General features: G+C 43.4%; 1 protein-coding gene across 9 annotated transcripts in view; it reads left to right on the top strand.

The window, feature by feature from the left end:
• ACACA (acetyl-CoA carboxylase alpha) overlaps window positions 1-21,453 on the top strand; it is a 146,114-nt gene that overhangs the window by 53,423 nt on the left and 71,238 nt on the right. For 4 of the 9 annotated variants that reach the window (XM_075771715.1, XM_075771716.1, XM_075771714.1 and 1 more), the window contains 10 exons: window positions 2,871-2,984; window positions 4,541-4,654; window positions 5,341-5,430; window positions 5,911-6,029; window positions 13,297-13,320; window positions 15,951-16,094; window positions 16,716-16,812; window positions 18,138-18,245; window positions 20,429-20,485; window positions 20,793-20,837. In XM_075771715.1, coding sequence (XP_075627830.1) covers window positions 2,871-2,984; window positions 4,541-4,654; window positions 5,341-5,430; window positions 5,911-6,029; window positions 13,297-13,320; window positions 15,951-16,094; window positions 16,716-16,812; window positions 18,138-18,245; window positions 20,429-20,485; window positions 20,793-20,837 — 912 coding nt within the window. The remainder of the gene's footprint in view (window positions 1-2,870; window positions 2,985-4,540; window positions 4,655-5,340; window positions 5,431-5,910; window positions 6,030-13,296; window positions 13,321-15,950; window positions 16,095-16,715; window positions 16,813-18,137; window positions 18,246-20,428; window positions 20,486-20,792; window positions 20,838-21,453) is intronic. The other 5 variants (XM_075771718.1, XM_075771722.1, XM_075771720.1 and 2 more) reach the window with 3 other exon arrangements.

The raw sequence follows: 21,453 nt of genomic DNA on the forward strand, positions 1-21,453 counted from the left end.
TGAGCCGGGGCTGTTCATTTCTCAAGTAATCATGCTGGCGTGATGGAGAGAGAAAATGGCAGCTGTTCGCAGCTCAGGCCTTCAATTTTCTTCAGAGTCCAGTCACTCAAGTGTGTAATTACACGGGGGTGCCGGGGAGGCGTTAGGCCTTGTCAAAGAGCTGGTTTGAGGCTTTGCTCGCTGCCTTTGCCAATCAGTGCAGGCAAAAGCCAGCGCAGCGCCAGCTACCTGCTTTATTTTGTTGTTGTCATCCTGATTATTTCTCGCTAAAATGGGACTGAAACTTTTTGTCTAGTTTTTCACCTCCGTGCAAGCTGCGTCTTGGAGGCAGAGCCTTGCTGTGTCTTCGCGTTGGCCGGCACAATGTCCGTCTGAGGGAGCGAGGAGCGTGCTGGGAGATAGGCAACATGGAGAAACGCCAAAGAGTTTTCCTTTTTCCTGTGTAGTTGTTCATCCCACCAGTGTCAGTTACTTCTGCTCAAGTAAAGGCTGACGTCCCAGTTTGCTAGAACTTAAAACGTGCCGGGGAGATCGCGTGGTGGAAGAACAGCGGGTAGCTAGCTGCTGATCCAAGCGCCATTCGTATGACCTCACATGACTGCTGTGTTGCGGGGACTTCTCACATCGAGTGGGTGACGGGGGCTCAGGAGGGGCAACGGGTCTTTGGTCACAGCGTTGTCTACGGCACAGCTAGGGATTACTGTCTACTGAGATACGAGGAGCCCCATGAACCAGAAGACCATCGTTCCTCTTCGGCCCACTCACATGACTCTTCACGTCTGAGGGACCCCGTGGCACATTTGGTGTAATTGTGGTGAAGGCTGTGGCGTTTTATGGGTTGCTACGCTATTTATGTGGGATGGTTTAAGTTTGTCCTCCAAGGGCAAACGTCATGTCAAAATACCTTGATGCTTATGTTGCTGTTATTGATGTATCCCTAGGAATCCATTATTAACAAGGGCTCTGAGGATGGTTTTAGTAATAGTGTTATGCTGCCATCATTCACCTTTTTTAGCTAGCAGGCGTTTAAGGCAGGATGGGAACTACTTCATCCTTCATATATTTGTTGAAATATAGCATGATTTGAAGTTGTATGTTCGTTTTATGTACTTAACTGACTGTTGTATGCACATCCTAGCCTTAACTGGACGGAAGTGCTTGTGGCATGGCAGATGTCCTGTGTCCTGTTGGATGTTTGTTACCTTGAGCAGTAACATCACAGCACCCAGGAATTTGTATTTCAAGTATGATGAAGGCAGTTCTTGAATTATTCATTGTGAATTCACACAGTGACCTGGAGTGGATAAATTTACTCAACTTTGGGAACTATCATCGTAATGTTTGCTGGCCCAAGACCAGTTAGTAGGGGGCAACAATCTAATAAGAGTTAGTAGCTTAGATTATTTTAATAAGAGTGATTTGACCGTGGTCTCTCTCCCTGAAAGACACACACCATCATTCCTAGAGATGACATCATGCTTGAGTGGGGTTGGAGAGAAAGGAGTCAAGAGCAACGTGGGGGAAAAGCTATTTAGCTTTGGAATCACATGTAGTGTGAGCAGTTATTTGTTAGTCTATGGACTTTGGTTTGGTTTTTTGTTTTATACTTTCTTTTCCCTGGCAGGTTTATCAATCTAGCCTGCCGCGCAGAGGTTTTTCCCTCTCTGTTTCTTGGATCTTCAAAGGGCCTTTTCTGTACTGTATGTGTTTAAAATCTTGTTAAAACTTTAAGACATCAGCTCTCTTTGCTGTTGCAAATCCCTGTTTCATCTCACATTTCCCTCCTGTGGTTCATTTACCAAGAGAAAAGCTGTTAAGTGCTGTATAGAAGAAACACATTAGAGGCTTCTAGAGGTTTTCCAGCTTCAGGAGTGGGAGGGAAGAGGCTCACAAGTCAGTGTGAGTAGTTGAAAACTGGGATTATTCATGGGAATTGAAACTATTTTTGGAAGAAAGTGTGCCTGAGAGCGCACCTCCTGTGTTCAGAAAACAAAACAGATTAAAGTCTCTACTGTTTGCGTTTTTTTAATGGCTGAATCTAAAAGAGTTTTGAAACAGCATTGACACTGAAAATTATGCAGTTGAGTTTTATTGTTTTATCCGGCCAATTGAGACGGTAAAGTAAGCTAGTGAACTTCCTCAGAACCAAGATTCTCTGACGAGAAAAAATATTAAGGATCCAGTCCTGTACTGTGGCAGGAAACACATTATGTCATTTATGGTTTTAGTTAGCTTTGCTTAGCCTTCTTAGAGGAATGACAGGATCTTGTTTTTTTCTGATGTGGCTGAAGCTGTACAAAGCATGTGGTTGGTTTGTGGTTGTGGAGTTGTAGAGTTGTGGGGGTTTTTTTGTTTGTTTTGAGCTGGGTTTTTTTTAAGTGGACTTGAGGAAGTTCTGACAGTTAAACTCTCTCTGGTCATCTCTCACAGTGAAAGTTTGCTAATCTTTGCATGCTACACAAGGCATTTCACTACAATTAAATGCTCTTTGAATTTTGCGTTGCTGCTAGAGGAGGCTTCTGGTACAAAGCTGAAATTGGGTCATGGGAAAATGTTTTACTCGAGTCTCTTTGACAAGTCAGTATTTCTCATGTGTTTGGATGCCTACATGCTACAAACAAGAAAATGAGTGATTGTGCCAGTCCCTTCTTTCCTCTGTAGCTTTATTTATGTGTGTAAAATTATGGAAAGCCTAATAATTGTACCCTTGTCTGCACAGAATTAGACTAATTTAGATAGGGACCTCTTGAAATTATGTGGTCCAGCACCTGAGCCCATGTGTGTATGTGTTTCAGGTTTGAACTCCTTTGTAGGAGGACGGAAGATGGTTTTCTTCTGTTCTAAACATCTTCATTTCTCTTTATTTTTAGGACCAGCTCTGTGGCCGTGACCCCACCTTGACAGATGAGCTGATTAATATTCTGACAGAGCTGACCCAGCTCAGCAAGACAACCAATGCTAAAGTGGCCCTGCGAGCACGGCAGGTACGGGAGCGTGTTCAGCAATCCAAGCGGATCCCTGCTAGAGACAGGCTGTGCCATTGCTGATCAGATCAATAGCGACTGCTCCCACTTGGAGCTCACTCTTTTGGAAAGTCTATATCTCTTGATGTTTATTTTGATTACTATGCAAATGTGACAAGTAGATTACTGTGAGCAGTGCTTTAACAATGAGCTAATTAACCAATGATTAACCATTGTGACAGTCTAACAAAGATTGCAGTAGATTCCCAATTGCTGTAAAATTTGAAATCGAGATTACATTCCTTTGTCCCTGCTCCTCCAACAAGTTTTGTCTTCCTCAAATAGGAGTTAAGTGAGAATAGTGTGTGGTTTGTGTGATAGAGGAAGTCAAAATACATGGTCACTGTGTTCCTTCTGGCTTTATAATCTGTGAACCTGGCAAGCACAGGCTGCCTGGAATGTGCAGTAAACAGCCAGGACGTGCTATCTGGGTTCATCAGCACCTTACAATTGCAAGTCAGTGTGTGCAGAGAACAGGGAGATGAATTTACTCAAGAACCAGATGTTCTTTGCAACTGCTAAGGAAGTACTGCAGAGAATTACGCTGCTGTGTTGCAGGGTTTCTTCCAGCTTTTGAGTTGCATTTTTCAATTTCTTTTTAACCTGAAAATAATTGGAAAAACTCTCGATACTGTCAATTCCAAGTGTCTAGTACAGATGATAATTTGAATGCCAGATATCCACCTGGATATTATTGTGAGCTTCCTCTTTAGTGGTTAGTCGGTAGCCAGGGAGGAGTGAGAGGGCGTAATTGTTTCATGGTAATGCTAACCCTGTAGTCCGATGGCTCCTCTCACTCCACAGTCCCTGTCTCCATTCTAAAAGTCTTCAGCAGGAAAGCTGACACTTTGGGGATCTCTCCTTTTATTTCAGAGCTTGACTGTTGAAAATGAATGGGGTGTTTGAAGCTGATCAGTGACCTTATGTTTCTTTCAGGATTGTATTTGTGTCCTTGAACTATTCAGTTATTGAACCTCTCAGCAGCATGCTGGGGATGGTGCTGCAGTCCTTGTGTATGTCTTTATGTTGCTCTTTCACTTCATTTTCCCCTGCAAGCTGCTTCCCCTTCCTATCTCTGTCTCCTTAGTGTTGGGCATTTAATACCTGGCACCAGTGTCTCTTGCTTCCTCTGCTCGGAAGCTGTGAAAGGCGGTCTCCATTGCTGGCCTCCCCACAGCTGCTGCCTGCCAGATCTGCTTTCCAATTAACAGCCGGTCAGGCAATCCCCAGGACTAGCAGCTCTGCAGTGCTAAATCACATGCACTGATGGAACTTGATTGAAGCTGTTCCTTTTCTCCATGGGGAATTGCCAATAATACAAACCGAGCAGATACACAAATGAGGCTGGGGAGAGCAGCGAGTTTGCAGCATCACCCAGGTGCCACAGAATTCACAGGAGAAACCAGTCGCCTCTTCTGGGATGGAGCAGACTATTGCTGCCTTGGAGGCAACGGCCTCTTGCTGATGGCCTCACGTAGCTCCTTTCACTGACACTCCTTGTGTTTGCTGTTTGCCAGGTTCTCATTGCTTCACACTTGCCATCCTATGAGCTGCGTCACAACCAGGTGGAGTCCATCTTCCTGTCTGCTATTGACATGTATGGACACCAGTTCTGCATTGAGAACCTGCAGGTATCTACCAAACTTCTCGCCTTGTTTCCCTGCTTTCTTCTCACTGATCTTATTAAATTATTTTTCTGTATTCTGTATTAAATCTCACCCGTAGTTCCAGGGTCCACATGGCTTTAAATTGTATTGTTCTGGTTTCTAGCTTCCCCCTCATTTTTGTTTTCATTCCTATACTGCTACCAGAATGGCCTCATCACAGTCTACACCTTCCTCAAGGGGGGCAGCGGAGGGGGAGTTGCTGATCTCCTCTCTGGTGACCAGCGATAGGACCTGAGGAAAAGGGATGAAGCTGCATCAGGGGAGGTTCAGGCTGGACATGAGGAAAAGGTTCTTCACTGAGAGGGTGGCCAGTCCCTGGAACAGGCTCCCCAGGGAAGTGGTCACGGCACCAAGCCTGTCAGGGTTCATGGAGCGTCTGGACGGTGCTCGTGCTCATATGGTTTAGTGTTAGGTAGTCCTGCAAGCAGCAGGGAGTTGGACTTGATGATCCTTATGGATCCCTTCAAACTTGAGATACTCTGTGATTCTATGATTTAATGTAAAAAGGTCATAATCCTTGATGAACAACAGGAAAAGCGTGGAAATCAGAACTAGTCAGGCTTGATTTGAGGTTTTTGCTTTTTTGCCTGACCCTGTTTGCAAAACAGGCAATTCTCATTTAAAACTCTGCTTAATGTGATCTCTTCTAGAAACTCATTTTGTCCGAGACATCCATCTTTGATGTGCTACCCAACTTTTTCTACCACAGTAACCAGGTGGTAAGAATGGCAGCTTTGGAGGTAAGTTTATTCCCTTTGAAAAAATAAATACTTGTAATTTTCCTGTGGTTTTTGTTTTGGTTTTTTTGTTTGTTTTGAGCACCGTTACCCTGCAAGACTGAGAGCTGTAGGTTGCGTGGAATCTGGCATACTTGGAGCCTGGCATTTAACAGCCTTAATGTTCATAATTGACTGAAATTTCAGATTCAAGTTATCTTCTTTGCTTGAAGAAGATTTAGGTGGTTGAAAGGGTTGACGGTGAAGCTGCTGTCTGAGAATGTGGTCAGCCTACCCCGTGTGCCTTGTGCTGATGGTTGTATCCTGCCAGACTGGCCTTCCTCAAAGAATTACTTTAAATTCTGGTTGAATTAGAGGTCTATCTAGATAGTCATTTGGAGGTATCTGGGTTTAATATTGTTGAAGCCTGGTGTATTATTTATCTTCTTTCTCTCTCTCTGCTTCCTTAGCACAGTTAAGCTGATCGAGTTTTTCTCTCACCAGGTGTACGTTCGAAGGGCATATATTGCCTATGAGTTAAACAGTGTCCAGCATCGCCAGCTGAAGGATAATACTTGTGTGGTGGAGTTCCAGTTCATGCTACCTACCTCCCATCCGAACAGGTCAGATCACGGCTTCAGGTGCCTTTGGAATCGGAGGTTTAGGAGGGGCTACATCTGATCTTGGCAAAGAAAACTGGCAATAGAATTGGTGGAGAAAGGGAGAGTCCCAGTGCCTCAAATAAGCACAAATTATTTAAGATAAAACCCTACATCACCCAGTTCTTTCTCCTAAGTTATTTAGAACCTCAGGAGCTATGGGTAGTAGTTTCTACAGTTTGGGTTCATTTAAATATGATACGGTTTTCACATATTTTCTGATTTTTTTTAAGTTCAGCTGGTGTAGTAACTTCCCTCTAGAACTTCAGTTCTAGCTGAATCCTGAGTCTTCCAAAACATACAGTTCCAGATAGAATAATGAATTACTTGGAATTTTAATAAAGACCAGTCAGACCTTTGTCCTCTTCCTGCAGCACTCCCCTGCCAGCCCTTTGTAACTGTTTCTGATTGGCTCTATTTTCAAACCTGGCTTTGCCGGATAAGGTGAAATCTTCTCTAGCATGTGGTTTTTTTTGACTGAGAAGCCCAAGATGCATGTATGAATGTGTTTTATAGAAAAATGCTAGAGTTGACATACTTGGTTTTCAGTCAGTATTTTTCAGAATGTGTTTCTCATGACTGCAACCAAAAGCATCAACTACTCACTGCCCTATCTTACAGAAGGAGGGTTGCATCTCCTAGTGTGTGTGCTAAGATAATTTTAAAAAAAAACCCAAAAGCCAAACAAACTCGATTATCAGAACTTCTTCAGCATCTGTCAGGTTAGTCAGTTCCCATGTTTTTTCATTTGCAACAGGAACTCAGGAGGGTATTTTAGAGGATATTTTATTTTTGTCCCAGGCAGGGGAGAGTGTGCTGGAGCCAAGAGGCGCAGTGAGTCTCCGTGGCCGCCGGGTGCCACTGTTGAGCTGTGCTGCTTTGGCAGTACGGTACCGGTGCTATTTTTCTCCTTTGTTTCCAAACATCTTTTTTCCTTATTTTATTTTTGGTGGGGCTGGGCAAACAGGGTCCAGTCTCGCTTCATTGAGAATCCATCAGTACATTTTATGAAATGGTTTTCAGAATCTGGTTTGCTAGAAATGAATGACTGTCCTCAACAAGCAGGACAAAACATTCATGATACAAATGGGACATGCATTTGGTCTCATCTGTTTCCTACATTTCTAGAATATTTGTAAATAATTGCATACTATTTTTAGTACCCCTTTATAATACTCTCTCCCCCCCCCCTCCATTCTTTCTCCATTTCTTCTCTTTGCTGGTCTCAGTTACCTCTGTTGCTTGGGGGTTGTTTGGCCTGCCTGTGCTGACCACCGCTCTATTACTGTGCGCAAGCTTAATTGGACAAGGTCATCTGGAAGAGGAGAACTGTTACCTGCTTGGGAAACAGCTTCTTTGTCTTGAAATCTCCTCTCCCCTTTACGCTGAGTTTGCTGAGGCAATGTTCTGAAGCTCAGTTCTGCTTCTCAACCATCGGCGCTGCTGCTGGTTGACTGAAAATGCGTCGCAGTCCTTGTGCAGAGGCAAGCAGGCTTGGGGACAAATTCGCTGCCTGCACAGGCAGGTTAAGTTCCTTTGAGTTGCATCTCCGTCTGTTAGTGATGAATTTGGCTCCTGTTGCTTGGCACAGCTTCTGGCAGTGTGTACCTACTTGTGCAGCTGTTGTGTGGCTGGGTGCTGAAGCAGAGCTGGCAGCAGGATACCTGGGGTCTTAAATTAGCACTGAGCGTGTAGATTTAAGCTAGCTGTAAAGACAGACCTGATGTTAAACCCAAGACACAGAAATCTCAAAACTCTGACATTGTCTTGCTTAAGTTGTCTTTGTTGTTTTTGACCATGTTCTATGTCCATCATATGTTTTTCTGTATCTTCTGTAGCATGGAATGTTAGACTGAAAAGCTAAAAATGCATTCCAAGGGAAACCCCAGAGCCAAAATGTCCCTTGAGGCTCTGCAGGGCTGGGTCCTGGCGAACGAGGAGTAGATACCAGAGAGCCCTTAAGAGAGCGTTCTCTTTTGGAGCTCGTGTTGTATGATGCCACACGTATTTCAGCGCTTGGTCAGATATCTTTAAGCCCTGGTCCCTTTTGTGTCTGATCTCTGCGAACATTTAAGGGCCTGAATTTTACTGGAGCAAATATTCACGTAGAGAAAATTGCAAACTAATAATGATTGTGATATTTAGATTCTTTGTTATTGGTATTTAACCCTGCTATGCCTTTACTTAATTGTAACAGAAACAATCACAGTCACTACTTCTGATCTGACTAATCACAGCTAGGCACTCAGACTTTGTATTTTTGGCCACTGAATGATTGCCATCAACTACCCACAGGAAAGCTTTGCATGGAAGCAGAGAGGAAAGAAAAACTGTTAAATGTGCTAACAAAGTCATAGAAATGCAACCTGCTCCTGGTGGGTTTTGTGGGCAGAAACTGTTTTGGGAATTATTTGTTTAAATTAATAGAAAACATCCTGTTGTAAGAATCCCTGCTGATCCCGATCGCAAGGGTAAGACGTGGGGAGAAAAACTGCTTATAATTGAAACCGTAGAGGGCTTTTTAGATCAAAACCAGCATTCCTTATTGCCCGGTGCAAGGCAGATGAGGAGAACAGTGTAACCATCTGGTGCCTTTTGCAGTAAATGGGAGTTTGCAAGCCCTCCCCAAGTAGAGGGTGTTGCAGTAATCCAATCTGGAGGAAGCGATACAAGGGTATCTACGGGATGCTGATCGCTCCATGCTGCAGCAGGGTACCGCAAACAAATGCTTATGTGCAGAGCCTCTTGCATTTGGATAACCTGCCTCTTTCAGTCATCTAGAGTCCTGGTGAGAAAAGATGTGAGAAAGAAATGAGCCCTGTTCTGAGCTGTTCTTTGCTTCCCTCTTGTTCAGACTGCCCTGCTGAGATGGGAAGCTGGTGGAATATTGACTGGTGTTTAGAGAGTTCAGCTTCCTTTGTGAGAATGGCAAGCCAGGTGACAGACACTGAAAGGCCTTTCTTAGGTGTTCTGCACATGAAACAGTGCTTGCCTAATCTTAGCTTAAAATCTTCTGTTCAAAGAAACATTGTGTGTCTAGTATAGGGAGAGAGAGGGAATTGTAGTGCTTTTTCAACAGGAGAAGGGTTTTTTTCTAATAATCCCCCTCTCCTCTCCTGCTTTTCGAACAGCCTTTCTTATGTCTGAAGCTGTGAGGTTTAAATTAAACTGGGACATTGTCTGCTGTAGCCAGCTTTTGGAGCCTGCTGCAGAATCGTGCTGCTGCACTGCTGCTCCTAAGGCATCGCCTTTTCTCCAGCTCGCTGCATTCCCCCAGCCAGGTTGTTCAGCGGCTCTTTTGATCTTTCCCTCCCCAGTAGCAGATGTGCTGGAGGATCAGAAGGGAGGGACTCGAAGGTAAATGTGTTCCCACAAAACAGGTCCCTCTGTTTTACTCAGAGGTAAATGTGTTCCCTCTGTCAGATGGTAAGACAGTTGCTGACAAGGGTGACTTAGAGATGCTGGATATATCTTTATTTTGGGTATGGCAGTGATACCACAGGGCTCTGCCTTCCGAGTATGTTGAGCCCCAAAGGAAATTGAAGTATAACCCAGCCTGTTCTGCTCACTCTGATGCTTTAGCCGTGCCTTCCCAGTCCCCCGTGCATTGAGCCCACGCCTTCCTTTTGTCCCACGCGCCACTCCTAACTGCCACGCTTGGCCTTGAGATGTCCAGGGAACCTTGAGTCAGGATGTACCATTGGAGGGTGGAAGAGAAGGAAGGTTTTAACTGTGCAGATTAAGACTTTAACTTTTGGTAATTGGCTTAGTTAGCTTTAAAGCAAGTTTTACTTTTGAACCTTGATAAACAAGGTGTCCAATACCAGCTATAACCCTACGTGGGAATGCACGCAACTCGGCAAACGTGGACGTGCAGGCAAATGCCTTAGACTTGTCTAGGTTGAATTCATTCTTGGGACTGCATCCTGCTCTCTGTGATGCTTCCAAGGGTCAAATTCAAGTCTAGTCATTAGTTGCTTTGTATTTCCAAGGATATCAATATCTCAACTATCTTGTCCTTGGTTTTGCCCAGTATCTCCTCTTTCTGTGCTTGTGGATGTTTGTTGACACCCTACTTGGACTTTGATGTTACTGATTTCAAGGTTTAAGAGTGGTGCATGATTTCTCCTTTGCTGTCTCTTGATGTTTTATCATCTATGGAGTATTTTGGTTGTTCTTTTTTGTCAGCCTCTTCTGTAACTTACAGGTAGAAACTATTTTGAAGGCTGAAAGCCAAATTAAATATTGCTGTTTCCAAATAGTGCTTTTACAGAAGAATAAGAAACCGTAACTCGCTTACACTTAGAGCAGTTTATAGGTTCCTTCCCACTATCGTTTTACAATGATATACTCATAAGATTTGAATTTCTGACAAAATGGAAGCGTTTTCTATGGACTAAAGGAATTGCTAAAACAGCCTCTTGCATCAGTCTTTGAATTGCTAGTATTGAATCCGCTGGGCTGCTTTGGACTCTCACCATACGAGCCTGGAGACCCGAGCGTATAACTCGTACTGTATTATTAGGTAGCCTGAGGTCCCCTCCTTGTTGCGGGAGACTGGCTGATATCAGGAGGGAGGAGGGGAAAATGATTCCAGGACACCTGTAAATCCCTGCAGTTTCGTGCTGAGGGTTTGATGTTAATTAGACAGCAGGCAGCAGTAATGTGTTGCAGTTCCCTTGGCTTGCCTGTTTCAGAAAGGGCAAAATCTTCCAACAGAGCAAAGAAGGGGCTGTTGAAGGGGCAGCAAACTGAATGGAAGGACGATAATTTTATGCAAATTGGACTTCAGTAGCAGACTCAGCTTGGCTGAATCACAGAGGGAGCAGAAGAATAAGGAAAGAAAGAGGGAGAGGAAAAACCCAATCAAAATGTATGGTTTGAGGCATGTTTCACAGCCTTCTGTTTAGATTCTTCTACAGAAATGAAGAAACATAAGAGGGATGCCACTGGTCACAGCCAGTGGAATTGCTCTTTCTCCTGTGGCACTGCTGTTAATAACTACAAGTGGGTTATTCAGCCGACCTCTGCTGATTCCGCTTTGCTGCCTGATTTCAAAAGCTTTGCCCTGCGCTGGCACTCAATCACAGCTTGATATAACCAGTGGTGCTTTGCATGCGTTGCCATCATTTTCATAGGGGAATGCTCTTGTTTAAAAAAAAAAAAAAAAAAAAAAAAGGGAGGGGCAAGAAGAAGCAAATCCAGATTCAACCAGGAGGCGCAGGGGGGCTAAGGGGATTTTTGCTTGAGCAGGAGTAATTGTACCAGTAGAGCTTGCATCCGTGCAGAGCAGGTTCCTAGTGAGATCAGCTTCCCCAGTCAAGAAGGGCCTTTTTAAAAGTTCAAAGGAGACAGGGAGAAGGGCTGGGGCTGGTGTGGCATGAAGGTTTCTGATCCTCAGACCAGCTACGTGGAGTTGGCCGTGGAAAACACGGCCGGCACGTGCTCCGTCAGCTGTGCCGTTGTTCGGCTCCCAGAGCCGTGGTGCCACTTGTTGCTGTAGGGCCTAGCAGCTGGCGGCTGGTTTGTAGGAGCCGTGGAGGCGTAGCTCCGTGAGTGGGCTGGGATGCCTTTTCACAAGGCCTGATTGTGCTGCAAATATCAAACCTTCACCTCCTCCTGCATTTCCGTGGCAAGTGACAATCCTGCCCTGATGCGAAAAAGCCCTCCGCAGCTGTGATGAGCTGTAAGGTACACGGCCAGCCCCATAGCGTGTGAAGACTGTTCCTCCACTCTTTTCTGAGATCTCCAGCTTCTGGGTCTTCCGTTTTCCTCATTGTGATTCTTGCCATAATCTCTTCAGCTCTGTACTGAGCAGCTTGAGAATGGCTCCTGGAGCAAGGCAACAAGATGCCTTTTTTGAGACGGAAAGGAATATCTCTTATGCTGGGTTTTTCATCTATTTTCTGAAAGCGTTCCAGGGACTGCTGCAGAAGTGACCAGGTGTAGGAACTGCCAGTCTTCTCCAGACTATTTTTTCTAACTGAAGTAGATCACATGCAGCTTTCCCACCATTTGCCAAGCTAAAAAAAAAAAAAAATAATGCACCAAACATACAACCTTGTAGTGAATGTGACTCTGCCGTGACAAAACCAGTTGGAGAACAGGGCCGGGCACAGTCAGTGTATTTGGTGGTGTGACCATGGAAATACACTGGCTGTTAATTACCAAGACTTCTTGCCCAGTAACTTGGGGTCTGTTAAGGGTGTTAAGAAGGTCTGTGGTTTGATCTCTGATCTCCTGCAGGTTTCTGCGGGAATGGGGAGGGGGATTGTCCAGTTACATGCTCCCTGAAGCTTTGCCTTCAATCTTCTCATGTTGGCTTATCTCTTTGTACAAGCCTCCTGTGCACATGTGGTTTTTTTCAATTTAATTTTTACTATTTTGAATGTCACATCACAGCAATGTCTACATCTTGCATGGACCATTACGGCACCTTACGCTTTCATGAATGTAGCTAGAATGGGCTAGGCTGTGCTGTTCTTATGTTGGTTTGGAAATGCACCCCTCGCCTTCTTTCTGTCTGTGCATTGCTAAGCCCTAGTCTGCACGCAAAAATGTGAAGGGTTGGACTGATGTTAAAAAAGGAACTGTAAAATTTTCCTAAAATTAGCCTTAAGTTCTGCTTGTTCTTTTTGGTATTCAAGGCCTTGAATGCTGAAAATGCAAAGTATTACGTGGCGTTTATGTGTGTGTTGGCTTCATTGCTGCATTGTTCGGGAGCCGGTGCATGGGCCGCTGCTTAGTGTAGAGGTTTGGCAATGAGGATTTGGTTTGGCTTGTTTTCCTGAACCTGTTGCAGTCTTCCTGTGTGATATGATCACTTTTGCATCTGTGCTGTTTGCCCTTCTGTCGGGGAGTGCAAACGTCCCCCTCTGGTCTTGCTTGAGAAGCTCACTTGGTGTATGCAGAGGGCTCAGAGTGGGTACGATGAGAGATGCTATAGAAATGCAGGGTACCTTGCAAACACAACGTGTTTTCTGGGGTGTATTACTTGCATGTTATGTGCGTGGTCTGTGCTCATTCCCATGGCAGCCGTGGCAAGCGAAGTCAGGTGGTGGGTGCCTTCTCAGGGGCAATGAAATTGAATTCTGCCTGATACCTGATGGTTGACAAATTTTGGTTTAGTAAATTGTAAACTTGTTGCTGGTCTGTGTATCAGCTTGATGATAGTTCTTTATTATGGCTTTCACTAACCAATCTGTAACTAACTGTGGTTGTTTGATTACAGAGGGAACATCCCCACGCTAAACAGGTATGGTACTTGTCATCTTTTAAAATTTGAAAAGACAGACTAGAAAGAAGTAGCCTAATACTTAATGTTTTAACATGTTTTGTTTCAGTGGCCTAACCTTTACTTGGGAAGCTCTCAAACATATCTCCTCTTTTTCCTTCCCTTTTCCTCTCCCTTTGTCTCAAACATGTTTTCAGCTTTTCTTTGCCCTTTAAAAAAGCTTTGCATGCAGCAATCTTTACAATTAAATTTGCCAGGTGACTCAGCTCATCTGCAGTATGGTACACAGCAAACTTCTAGCAGAATGCTGTTTCTAGGGTCTCTTGTTTGGAACTGGATTCCCTCTGACAGGGTGTCACAGCGAAACAGGCAGATACTCCTAGCCGATAGCATACCTGTTGCTGCTCTGGTTTCTTGCAACTAGCTTAGAATTTGTCGAGGCTGTCTCACCTCCCTCACACCATAGATGAATCTACATCTCAAACAGCTGACAGCATGTTTTGTTGTGTTTCGGACGCTAATTTTTCCTCCCGTGTCTCAGTTGAAAAGTATTTCTTGTTTTAAATAATACATGAAAAATGTCTACTGTCTTTTTGTTTAGTTACTGTTCTGTGGTAGTTTTTGCATTAGTTGTAAGAAATGTACACCAAGGCATGTCCTGAAAAATTTTTCTCTTTCAAAACATGAATACCTATTATTTATTACTGCTTACAAGCCTGTTTAGGGAAAAATAGTAAAAACGGGCTTGAAAGTCTCATGGCTCTTAATCAGAGATAAATTACTGAAACATAGAGTGACTTTAAATGTGGAGAGCTATTAATCAAACTGATGCTTATTTAGACTTGTTAACAGTATACTTAGAACCATATCACAATGGTTTCCTGTACGTGGAAAGACAGAAATCTTAGCAAAGCCGGTAAGTAGCACTGTCAGCAGCCCACAGTCTGTCCTGGTTCTGTGTGGTGCCAGCAGTGCTGGAGCCAGCGTGGCTGGGCCCCTGGTTTGCCACCAGTGTCTGGTCCAGCACGGCAGTTGAGCATCTTTTTGACTTCACAAGTTGTAAATCAAGCATGTGCTGTGCTGAATTGGCACCTTGATTTTTTTTTATTTTTTTTTTCCCCCCCCCGCTGCCTTCTGCCTCCCTGTTGTGACACCAGTTGGGGAGGACAGAAACTTAACTTCATTAATGTCTTCCTAAGCCCCAGGGAGAGCAAAGCAAGCGAGAGTGAATTGTTGCTGTGTCACAGAGCACTGCCGCGTGCCAGCTCGGCATCTCTGTCTCTTCAGAGATGAAGGTCTTGCCATGTTGCGGGGAGCTTTTGAAGTAGGTCCCTCAGTGAATTAAGATGACACTGTAGCACAGTTCAAAAATTAGAAACAATTAGCGTAGGGAAGGCAAAACCCAATTCTAGTAACTAGGGAAAGGATGTCTAGTTAGTTGTAGAATGCTTTTTGTTTGCTGTGAGAAACTTCCTCTGCTAGTCCTGACCATAACATCGTGGGTCTTTAAAAAAACATAATAATAATAATACCCCAAAGTAACACAAACTATTTCACAGCTGGCGTGTGCTGCCATAGCAGTTGAACTGCATGAGAACTCAGTGATCCTTTAACGTATTCAGGATCTCTCCCTCTGCCAGGAAAGAATGCTGACCTTCAGTGAGTGGTGCTCCTACTTTAAAGTGTCTTACTCAGTGCCTTCCTCTGAGCTTGTGTAAATCTGTTCCAATCCTCCTCATTTAAATAAGGAATTGGTCCTGTATGAGTGATGCGTGTACTGTGGTGTAGCTCCGTGCTTGGAACAGCAGACATCAGGCATGAGTATGGCAGTAGTAAGTGTCTGGAGCTCTGCCTTCCTTGCTCCTTAAGATAGATGTGTTCTGTGGCCAACTGCTTGTATTTAGCAGCTTTTACCTTTTAGCAATCAAAACTGAGCAAAATAAATGTGATGGGGGAGTTGCAATATTTTTAAACTATAGATGAAATTAGGTGGAAGAGCACGTTAATTTGGTCAGCAGTTAAAGTGGAAGGCACTGAAGGACTTTAGGGTAGGAATACTAGTGTAAGACTATAGAAAACCCCGTTTCCAGTGTAGGATTTTAGAGAGGTTACTGTACCACACTGCATTTGAGGAGCATAAATTATAGGATGACCAGAAAAACTGTGGAAGCAATAAGATAATATAGCTCATTTGTAAAATTTACTAAGTCTTTAAAGTGTCAAAACTTAGAATTATTGCTGTTTATCTCAGCATTGCACCTGTAAAGCAAACCATACATACAGGAGGAAAAATACGTTCAGCTTTGCGTAGTCATAATTCACCTGTCATCACAAGAAACTCCTTAAGAAATACTTGTTTTAAAGGGTTATAACATTATTTCCTAACTCTGTTAGGAACTCTGTACACTGGGACAGCATCCAGGTAAGGGCATTAACGGCACCAGAGGCATGCCAGCGTTGCAGGGACTTTGGAGAAGACAGCATGGCAGGTCTGGTGTGCTGAAGAATCTAACAAATCATGCCACAGTTACATTGGACAAACAGCCACGCCTCACGTGGTCAAAGCATACGCACATGCACCAGTCTTTTTCCAGTGATATTCTTGTCTCCCTTGTCCCTACTAACTGTGATCTTATTGAATTGCCGTTTAGAATGTCCTTCTCTTCCAACCTCAATCACTACGGGATGGTCCACGTAGCTAGCGTGAGTGATGTGCTGCTAGACAATTCATTCACTCCACCGTGCCAGCGGATGGGTGGAATGGTCTCCTTCCGCACATTTGAAGATTTTGTCAGGTACGTGGGGAAGGGCAACGGTCGGTTGTGTTGCCAGCTTCCTAGGTGGGCCCAAATGGAGCTGGAGAAAATCTTTGCCTTGTTTAGAGTTAGGTTTAAACTGGTCCTGAGCTTGTTTGCTGAGTTTCTGGAGTTTCAGGTGGAAGTTTGTTTGAACCCCCTTCTCCGTCTCCTTGAGATAACTGAAAGTTTCAGACTGCTGTAAGAGCATTTTGCAGCCAGAAGGATCAGCATCTTGAATTTCTGCTGATTGGAGATAATTTGCAAATGTGCTGATTTCTTCTAACGCTCTTGTTCACGCATATATACATGGGAGGATGTGTTCTTCATGCTTTCAACCTTCTGGGGTAGGCAAAAAAACCCCAGCAGAGCCCATGGCAGTCATGAGGGCCTGCAGCCATAAGATCTCTGGCAGGTGTTGGAGTATCTAGGCTCTGCTTTGGTTTGAGGAGTGGTGGAGGCGTTGCTGCCTCGTCTTTTGAGTTTCAGTCCTGCAAAGGGAAGGAGTCTTTTTCTCTCCCTCCCCGCCTTACCAATGTGATTTGTGGGTTTTAGTGCTATATGCTTTCAGTGGGCTGGCGGCGGTCTGTCGATGACTAATATTTCTCTGGTGTATTTCAGAATCTTTGATGAAGTGATGGGTTGCTTCTGCGACTCTCCTCCTCAGAGCCCAACCTTCCCCGAAGCTGGCCATGCTTCCTTGTATGATGAAGATAAGGTACGGTAGTTAGTTCTCTTGAGATTGCTCTCAAGTTGGAAACAGAAGGCGTGCAGAATGCCGTAGTGACTGCAGGCTAGACACTTTTCACTAGTTGGACTGCTGGAAGCAGGAGTTAAGAGCTTTATGTATTTATGTATGTGATTTGTTTGCTTGTTCCACAGCAGGTGATTCAAAGTAGGTGGCCATTTTCTGACTCTGTTCTAAAACTACGGCAAAGTCTCTTACTTTCCATGTAAATTTAGTTTGTAGCTTTCAACATCAGTAGAATTACTGGATCCACAGCAGCCTAACTGAGAATTTAGACTCATGATTAAGTTTCCAGACCTTCTCTGCACATCAGGATGTTGAACTGTATGTTCAGCTGCCTTCACCTGAAGTCTAACTGGCTGTATTTTTTGTCTTACACCCTTCCTAGTCAAGTTAGGTCCTGATTCTTCCCTCTGTTCTACCTCAGAACTGTTCTTAGGAGGAAAAGATGAGAAGAACCCCTTAGTTTTTGCACTGATGTGGAGAACGGGTGTAGAAGAAGCAGATGGTTTATAATCCTTAGTGACTGAAGACCAGTTTCCCTTAGAGACAGGTAGCTGCTCCACTGCTCTGTCCTGCCCCAGCAGTGGGAAGCTCTGTTGGAATACAGTCTGTGTCCAGAGTAGGGCTTGGTTTTCAGCTGATCCATTGATCTGCATGTGTGTAAGTACCGTAGCCTCGTTCCAGAATATTACCGTCACCCTTAATGTTCTCAGATCTCTCTTTACCTCTCCCTCACCTCACCAAGGATAATTTCCTGTTCATACTCAGCTTTTCACAGTTAACTGCAGGCTCTTAAATGCTAAATTTGTCATCTAATGTAATTGATGCTTCCACATTGTTTCATTTGGTTATAAATATGAACACACACATTGTTTTGCTCCTACGCTTTGGATTTGCTTAATTTCATTACTTTTCTTGATGCCAAAGTCCTCTAATGGCCTGCCTGTACTGCATCTTGTAAAGAGAGGACCTGACCCTGCATCCTTTCTGCATCCAAATGAAGCACACTTGAGTTAGCCAGGTCAGATGTGACCGTCAAATTGGATTCTCCAGATGAAGAAGGAGAATGTTTGTGAATGTCAACTCTTCCTTTTGCGAAACCGCAAATTTGTGAGGCTGCTTGGTCCAAGGATTTCCCTCGGTTTTCCTTGGTTTGCAGTGTGCTCTGCTGAGGTCATTTTTCCCTGGGGCATCTGTATTTTAGAGTTGTGTTTGGGGAGCTGCTTCTGAGCACTCACAGGTGTTAAGTTGTTAACCGTTTATTTATGGAGAATATTTTCTTTAAATTGCAGACTGCTCGCGAGGAGCCCATTCACATCCTTAATGTCGCTATTAAAACAGACAGTGACGTTGATGATGATGGGCTGGCAGCCATGTTCAGAGAGTTCACGCAGAGCAAGGTAAGCTGCCTTGATTCCCTCTCTGGAACTGTGTGTGCAGGACAGTTCTGTCTGCTTTGCAAAAAGTCAGTGTATTCCTCATTTTTTTGTTTGCTTGTGTCAAAACAAATAAATGCAACAGTTACATCCTTAATTTAGTCCATCTAAAACCTTACCACTTCTTTGGATGTAGCTGCACCTTTCTGAAGCCTCCAGGTCATTGTTTCTCTTTGCAGTGCATTCTAATCCATGAGGTCAGGCCTTCTTCCCTTTAATTTTTGATAGGGTAAAAGACCTTTAAGGTTTCAAATGTATCAGGTCAGTATTCAGTGTCAATCTCCAGATCCACTGAAAAAATGTGCTGTATCCCTCTCCCTGGTGGTAAGGAGTTATGAGAGTAACAGAGGCACAGAAAGCGACGTTAAAATGGCCTGTATTTTCTGTATCACAATAGTCCTAATGCAATTAAAATTTGTTCTCCTTGTTGTTGGCGTGCTGGAGCATCCACCTAGTATGATATTTCTGGCACGAGGTGGAATTGATTTGGTATGCTCTGTTGCTCCTTTGTAAGTATGGAATAGACTTTAGAGTACCAAATGTTAGTCCTTTGGTCAGCTGTGAGACAACACGGGTTGGGGATAGGGTTGGGGATCCCCTCCTCGTGTCCCCTCTGGGGTCTGCCTGCACTTGCTTTTCTGGTCAGCGTGAAGAACTCGGGTGTGACTAGCCCATCAGGCACTGGGACCTGCTGCATCCGTGGTACCTGCAGTGACTATGGGAGGACTGAGCGAGTAGTTTCTAACTTCCCTTCCCAGTGTGGGAGGTGGTAATACATTCTGCAACAATGAGGGGTCCCCGAATGGGGCTGGTATTCACGTGAATTCAGCAGCTTCCTGTCTCTTTAAGCAAAGAAAAGAATCGAATATAAAAATTAAAACTAGTTCTGCTTTTCATCTGCTTGATCATGCTCTAGGCGTTTTATGGGAGGGGATAAAAGGAAAGAAATAAAAAAAAAAAATTCCAAAACACATTAAACTATCAAATAGGTTGATCCAAATTGTCCAAATAATCTTCTAGTCCCAGCATGTTGTGTGTGTTTTTTTTAATAGAAATTAGGATCATATACTTGTAAATGACTTGTGGAGGAGATTGAGGCAGTCAGTGTAAATGGAGTTTCTCCAGGTGCTGATGGCTAATCGCTCTGTAATAGCTGTGGACTTGCTGTGAGACCCACATTATTACGATGTAATCAGAATCCTGTTGCTATGCTGTTATTGTCTGCCACTTGTGGAATTTTAAAAGCAATAACAATTTTTGCTTTTTAAATCATGGCATTATTAAAGTTATTTTCTTCCTCTTGCCATGAATATAGTCACTGATGCTCATTTTCAAAGGGCTTAACCTTAGTAAAACATTTCAGTCTGTGCCGAAAGGGGTTGTTTTGTTCCTGGTCTAGCTGAGTTCTTGTTTCTTTTTTGTTCTTTTTTTTTTTTTTCCTTTGCTTTTAAATTGGAAAAAAGAGGAGAAAGGAAAAAGTTTTAAAAAGAGGAGCAGAATTATGAAATCTTAACACTTTAAAAGACCAGTGGTGTGACAAATACTGATGGCAGCACTCATTTGAAATGTGGCTTAGTGGAATTTGATAAAGAAGCAACCAGAACGGATATTCTCTCATCTATTTGAAAAAACTAAGTGACACCTATCATTTATCACCTTTGCAATATTGACGCATCTGGCCTTTGGTCTGGGTTGTCTGTGTGCTTATTTTGCCAGAATCAAGTATGCGCTACGTTCTTCTTGGGTTAGTTCCTTTAAAACTTATTTTCCGTCATTTTCCATGGCCTTGCCATGTCTACGCTGTGCTCCCTTCAAAAAGGAGTCTTTGCAAAAGAGACCAACTTGGGCCGATGAAGAAGAGTATTTCCTGCAAGATTTGTATATGACCCTTCTGCTTTACTCGTTAGCAAGGCTCCGCTGGAATGCTTACTCGGTTACTTACCTCTTCAGACTTCATGTATTTGCTTATGTGTGCTACTAGATGATCACTGGTCTTAGCTCTGAGTAGCCTGAAGGATGAGGAACTTACAGCGTAGATGCAGGAGGATCTGTAGATCTTTTTCAGTTCATAGAAGACTTTGACATGGTTTTGATGTGTTGTTTTTCTGTTAATCCAGTCACCTGATTCCATACTTGCCTTTTTACAGAAATCAGTCCTGATTGAACATGGGATTCGGAGGCTGACTTTCCTTGTAGCACAAAAGGTATTTTGATATCTCTCCTGCTGCTCAGAGCTCTTTGGTTTCTAGCTCATAATAGCATTGACAGTTGATGTGGTTTTTTCCCCAAGTTAAATGCTGTGTTAACTATATTTAGTTCTCTTTTCACTGTTTTTGTTCTCTAAAATTTGAGATGGTTTTGATGAATTCACTTAATTTTAATTTACAATTGTAAACAATCTTAGCACCTCTTGTATTCTTGAATTAATTAATTTTTGATTGTAATCCTAATTGCTAGCTTTCTTCTGCTTTTTTTTTTTTCTTGTCTTCCTGTGTATGTTTCATTTATAAGGACTTCAGGAAACAGGTCAACTATGAGGTGGATCAGAGATTTCATGTAAGTAAAAAGGACCTAGAACACAGTTGTATTCTTGGCCAGGAGACACATAAGTGACTCTGGGCTTCTCGTTTGATTCTTAGTCAGGCATTTCATGCCAACATCGATGTCAGAGTTCAGTGAAGTATTTAAACACGCATCTAACTTCAAATACAGGAGTGGGCTTTCTGCATTCATGTGCCAAAGTCTCTCATTACCTTGCTGAACTCAGGACTCCCACATTAATAAAGATTTTGTTTGTTTCAGTGTTGTTTTCTAAAATGTAATCATACAACAAATTTTTTTTATTTCTTAGGTAGTGTGGTGATTTTTTTAGGCTTCTTACTGATTTTAAAATAACTTAGAGAAGTAATTGAAGTGACTTGTTAAATTCTGCATAATGACTTAGTGATGTGGAAAATGTTTGATGCTCTTACTGCTAAGAATTACTTCTTTCCCCAGGGATTGGGCATAAGTGAGGGTTAGTTTAGCCCTGTTTTCAAGGTGGTAATGTAAGACATAAAACAGATTTTTATCCCTTGTGTGTCTACTTTACGACTCTGGAAGTTATTAGGAGTCTTGACAGTGCAAGAAATTCATCCTGTGCTCAACTCGCCTGGTTTAGCAAGCTTTACGA

The sequence above is a fragment of the Balearica regulorum genome, chromosome 19 (assembly GCF_011004875.1).
Source record: "Balearica regulorum gibbericeps isolate bBalReg1 chromosome 19, bBalReg1.pri, whole genome shotgun sequence".
In the NCBI taxonomy this organism is placed as follows: domain Eukaryota; kingdom Metazoa; phylum Chordata; class Aves; order Gruiformes; family Gruidae; genus Balearica; species Balearica regulorum.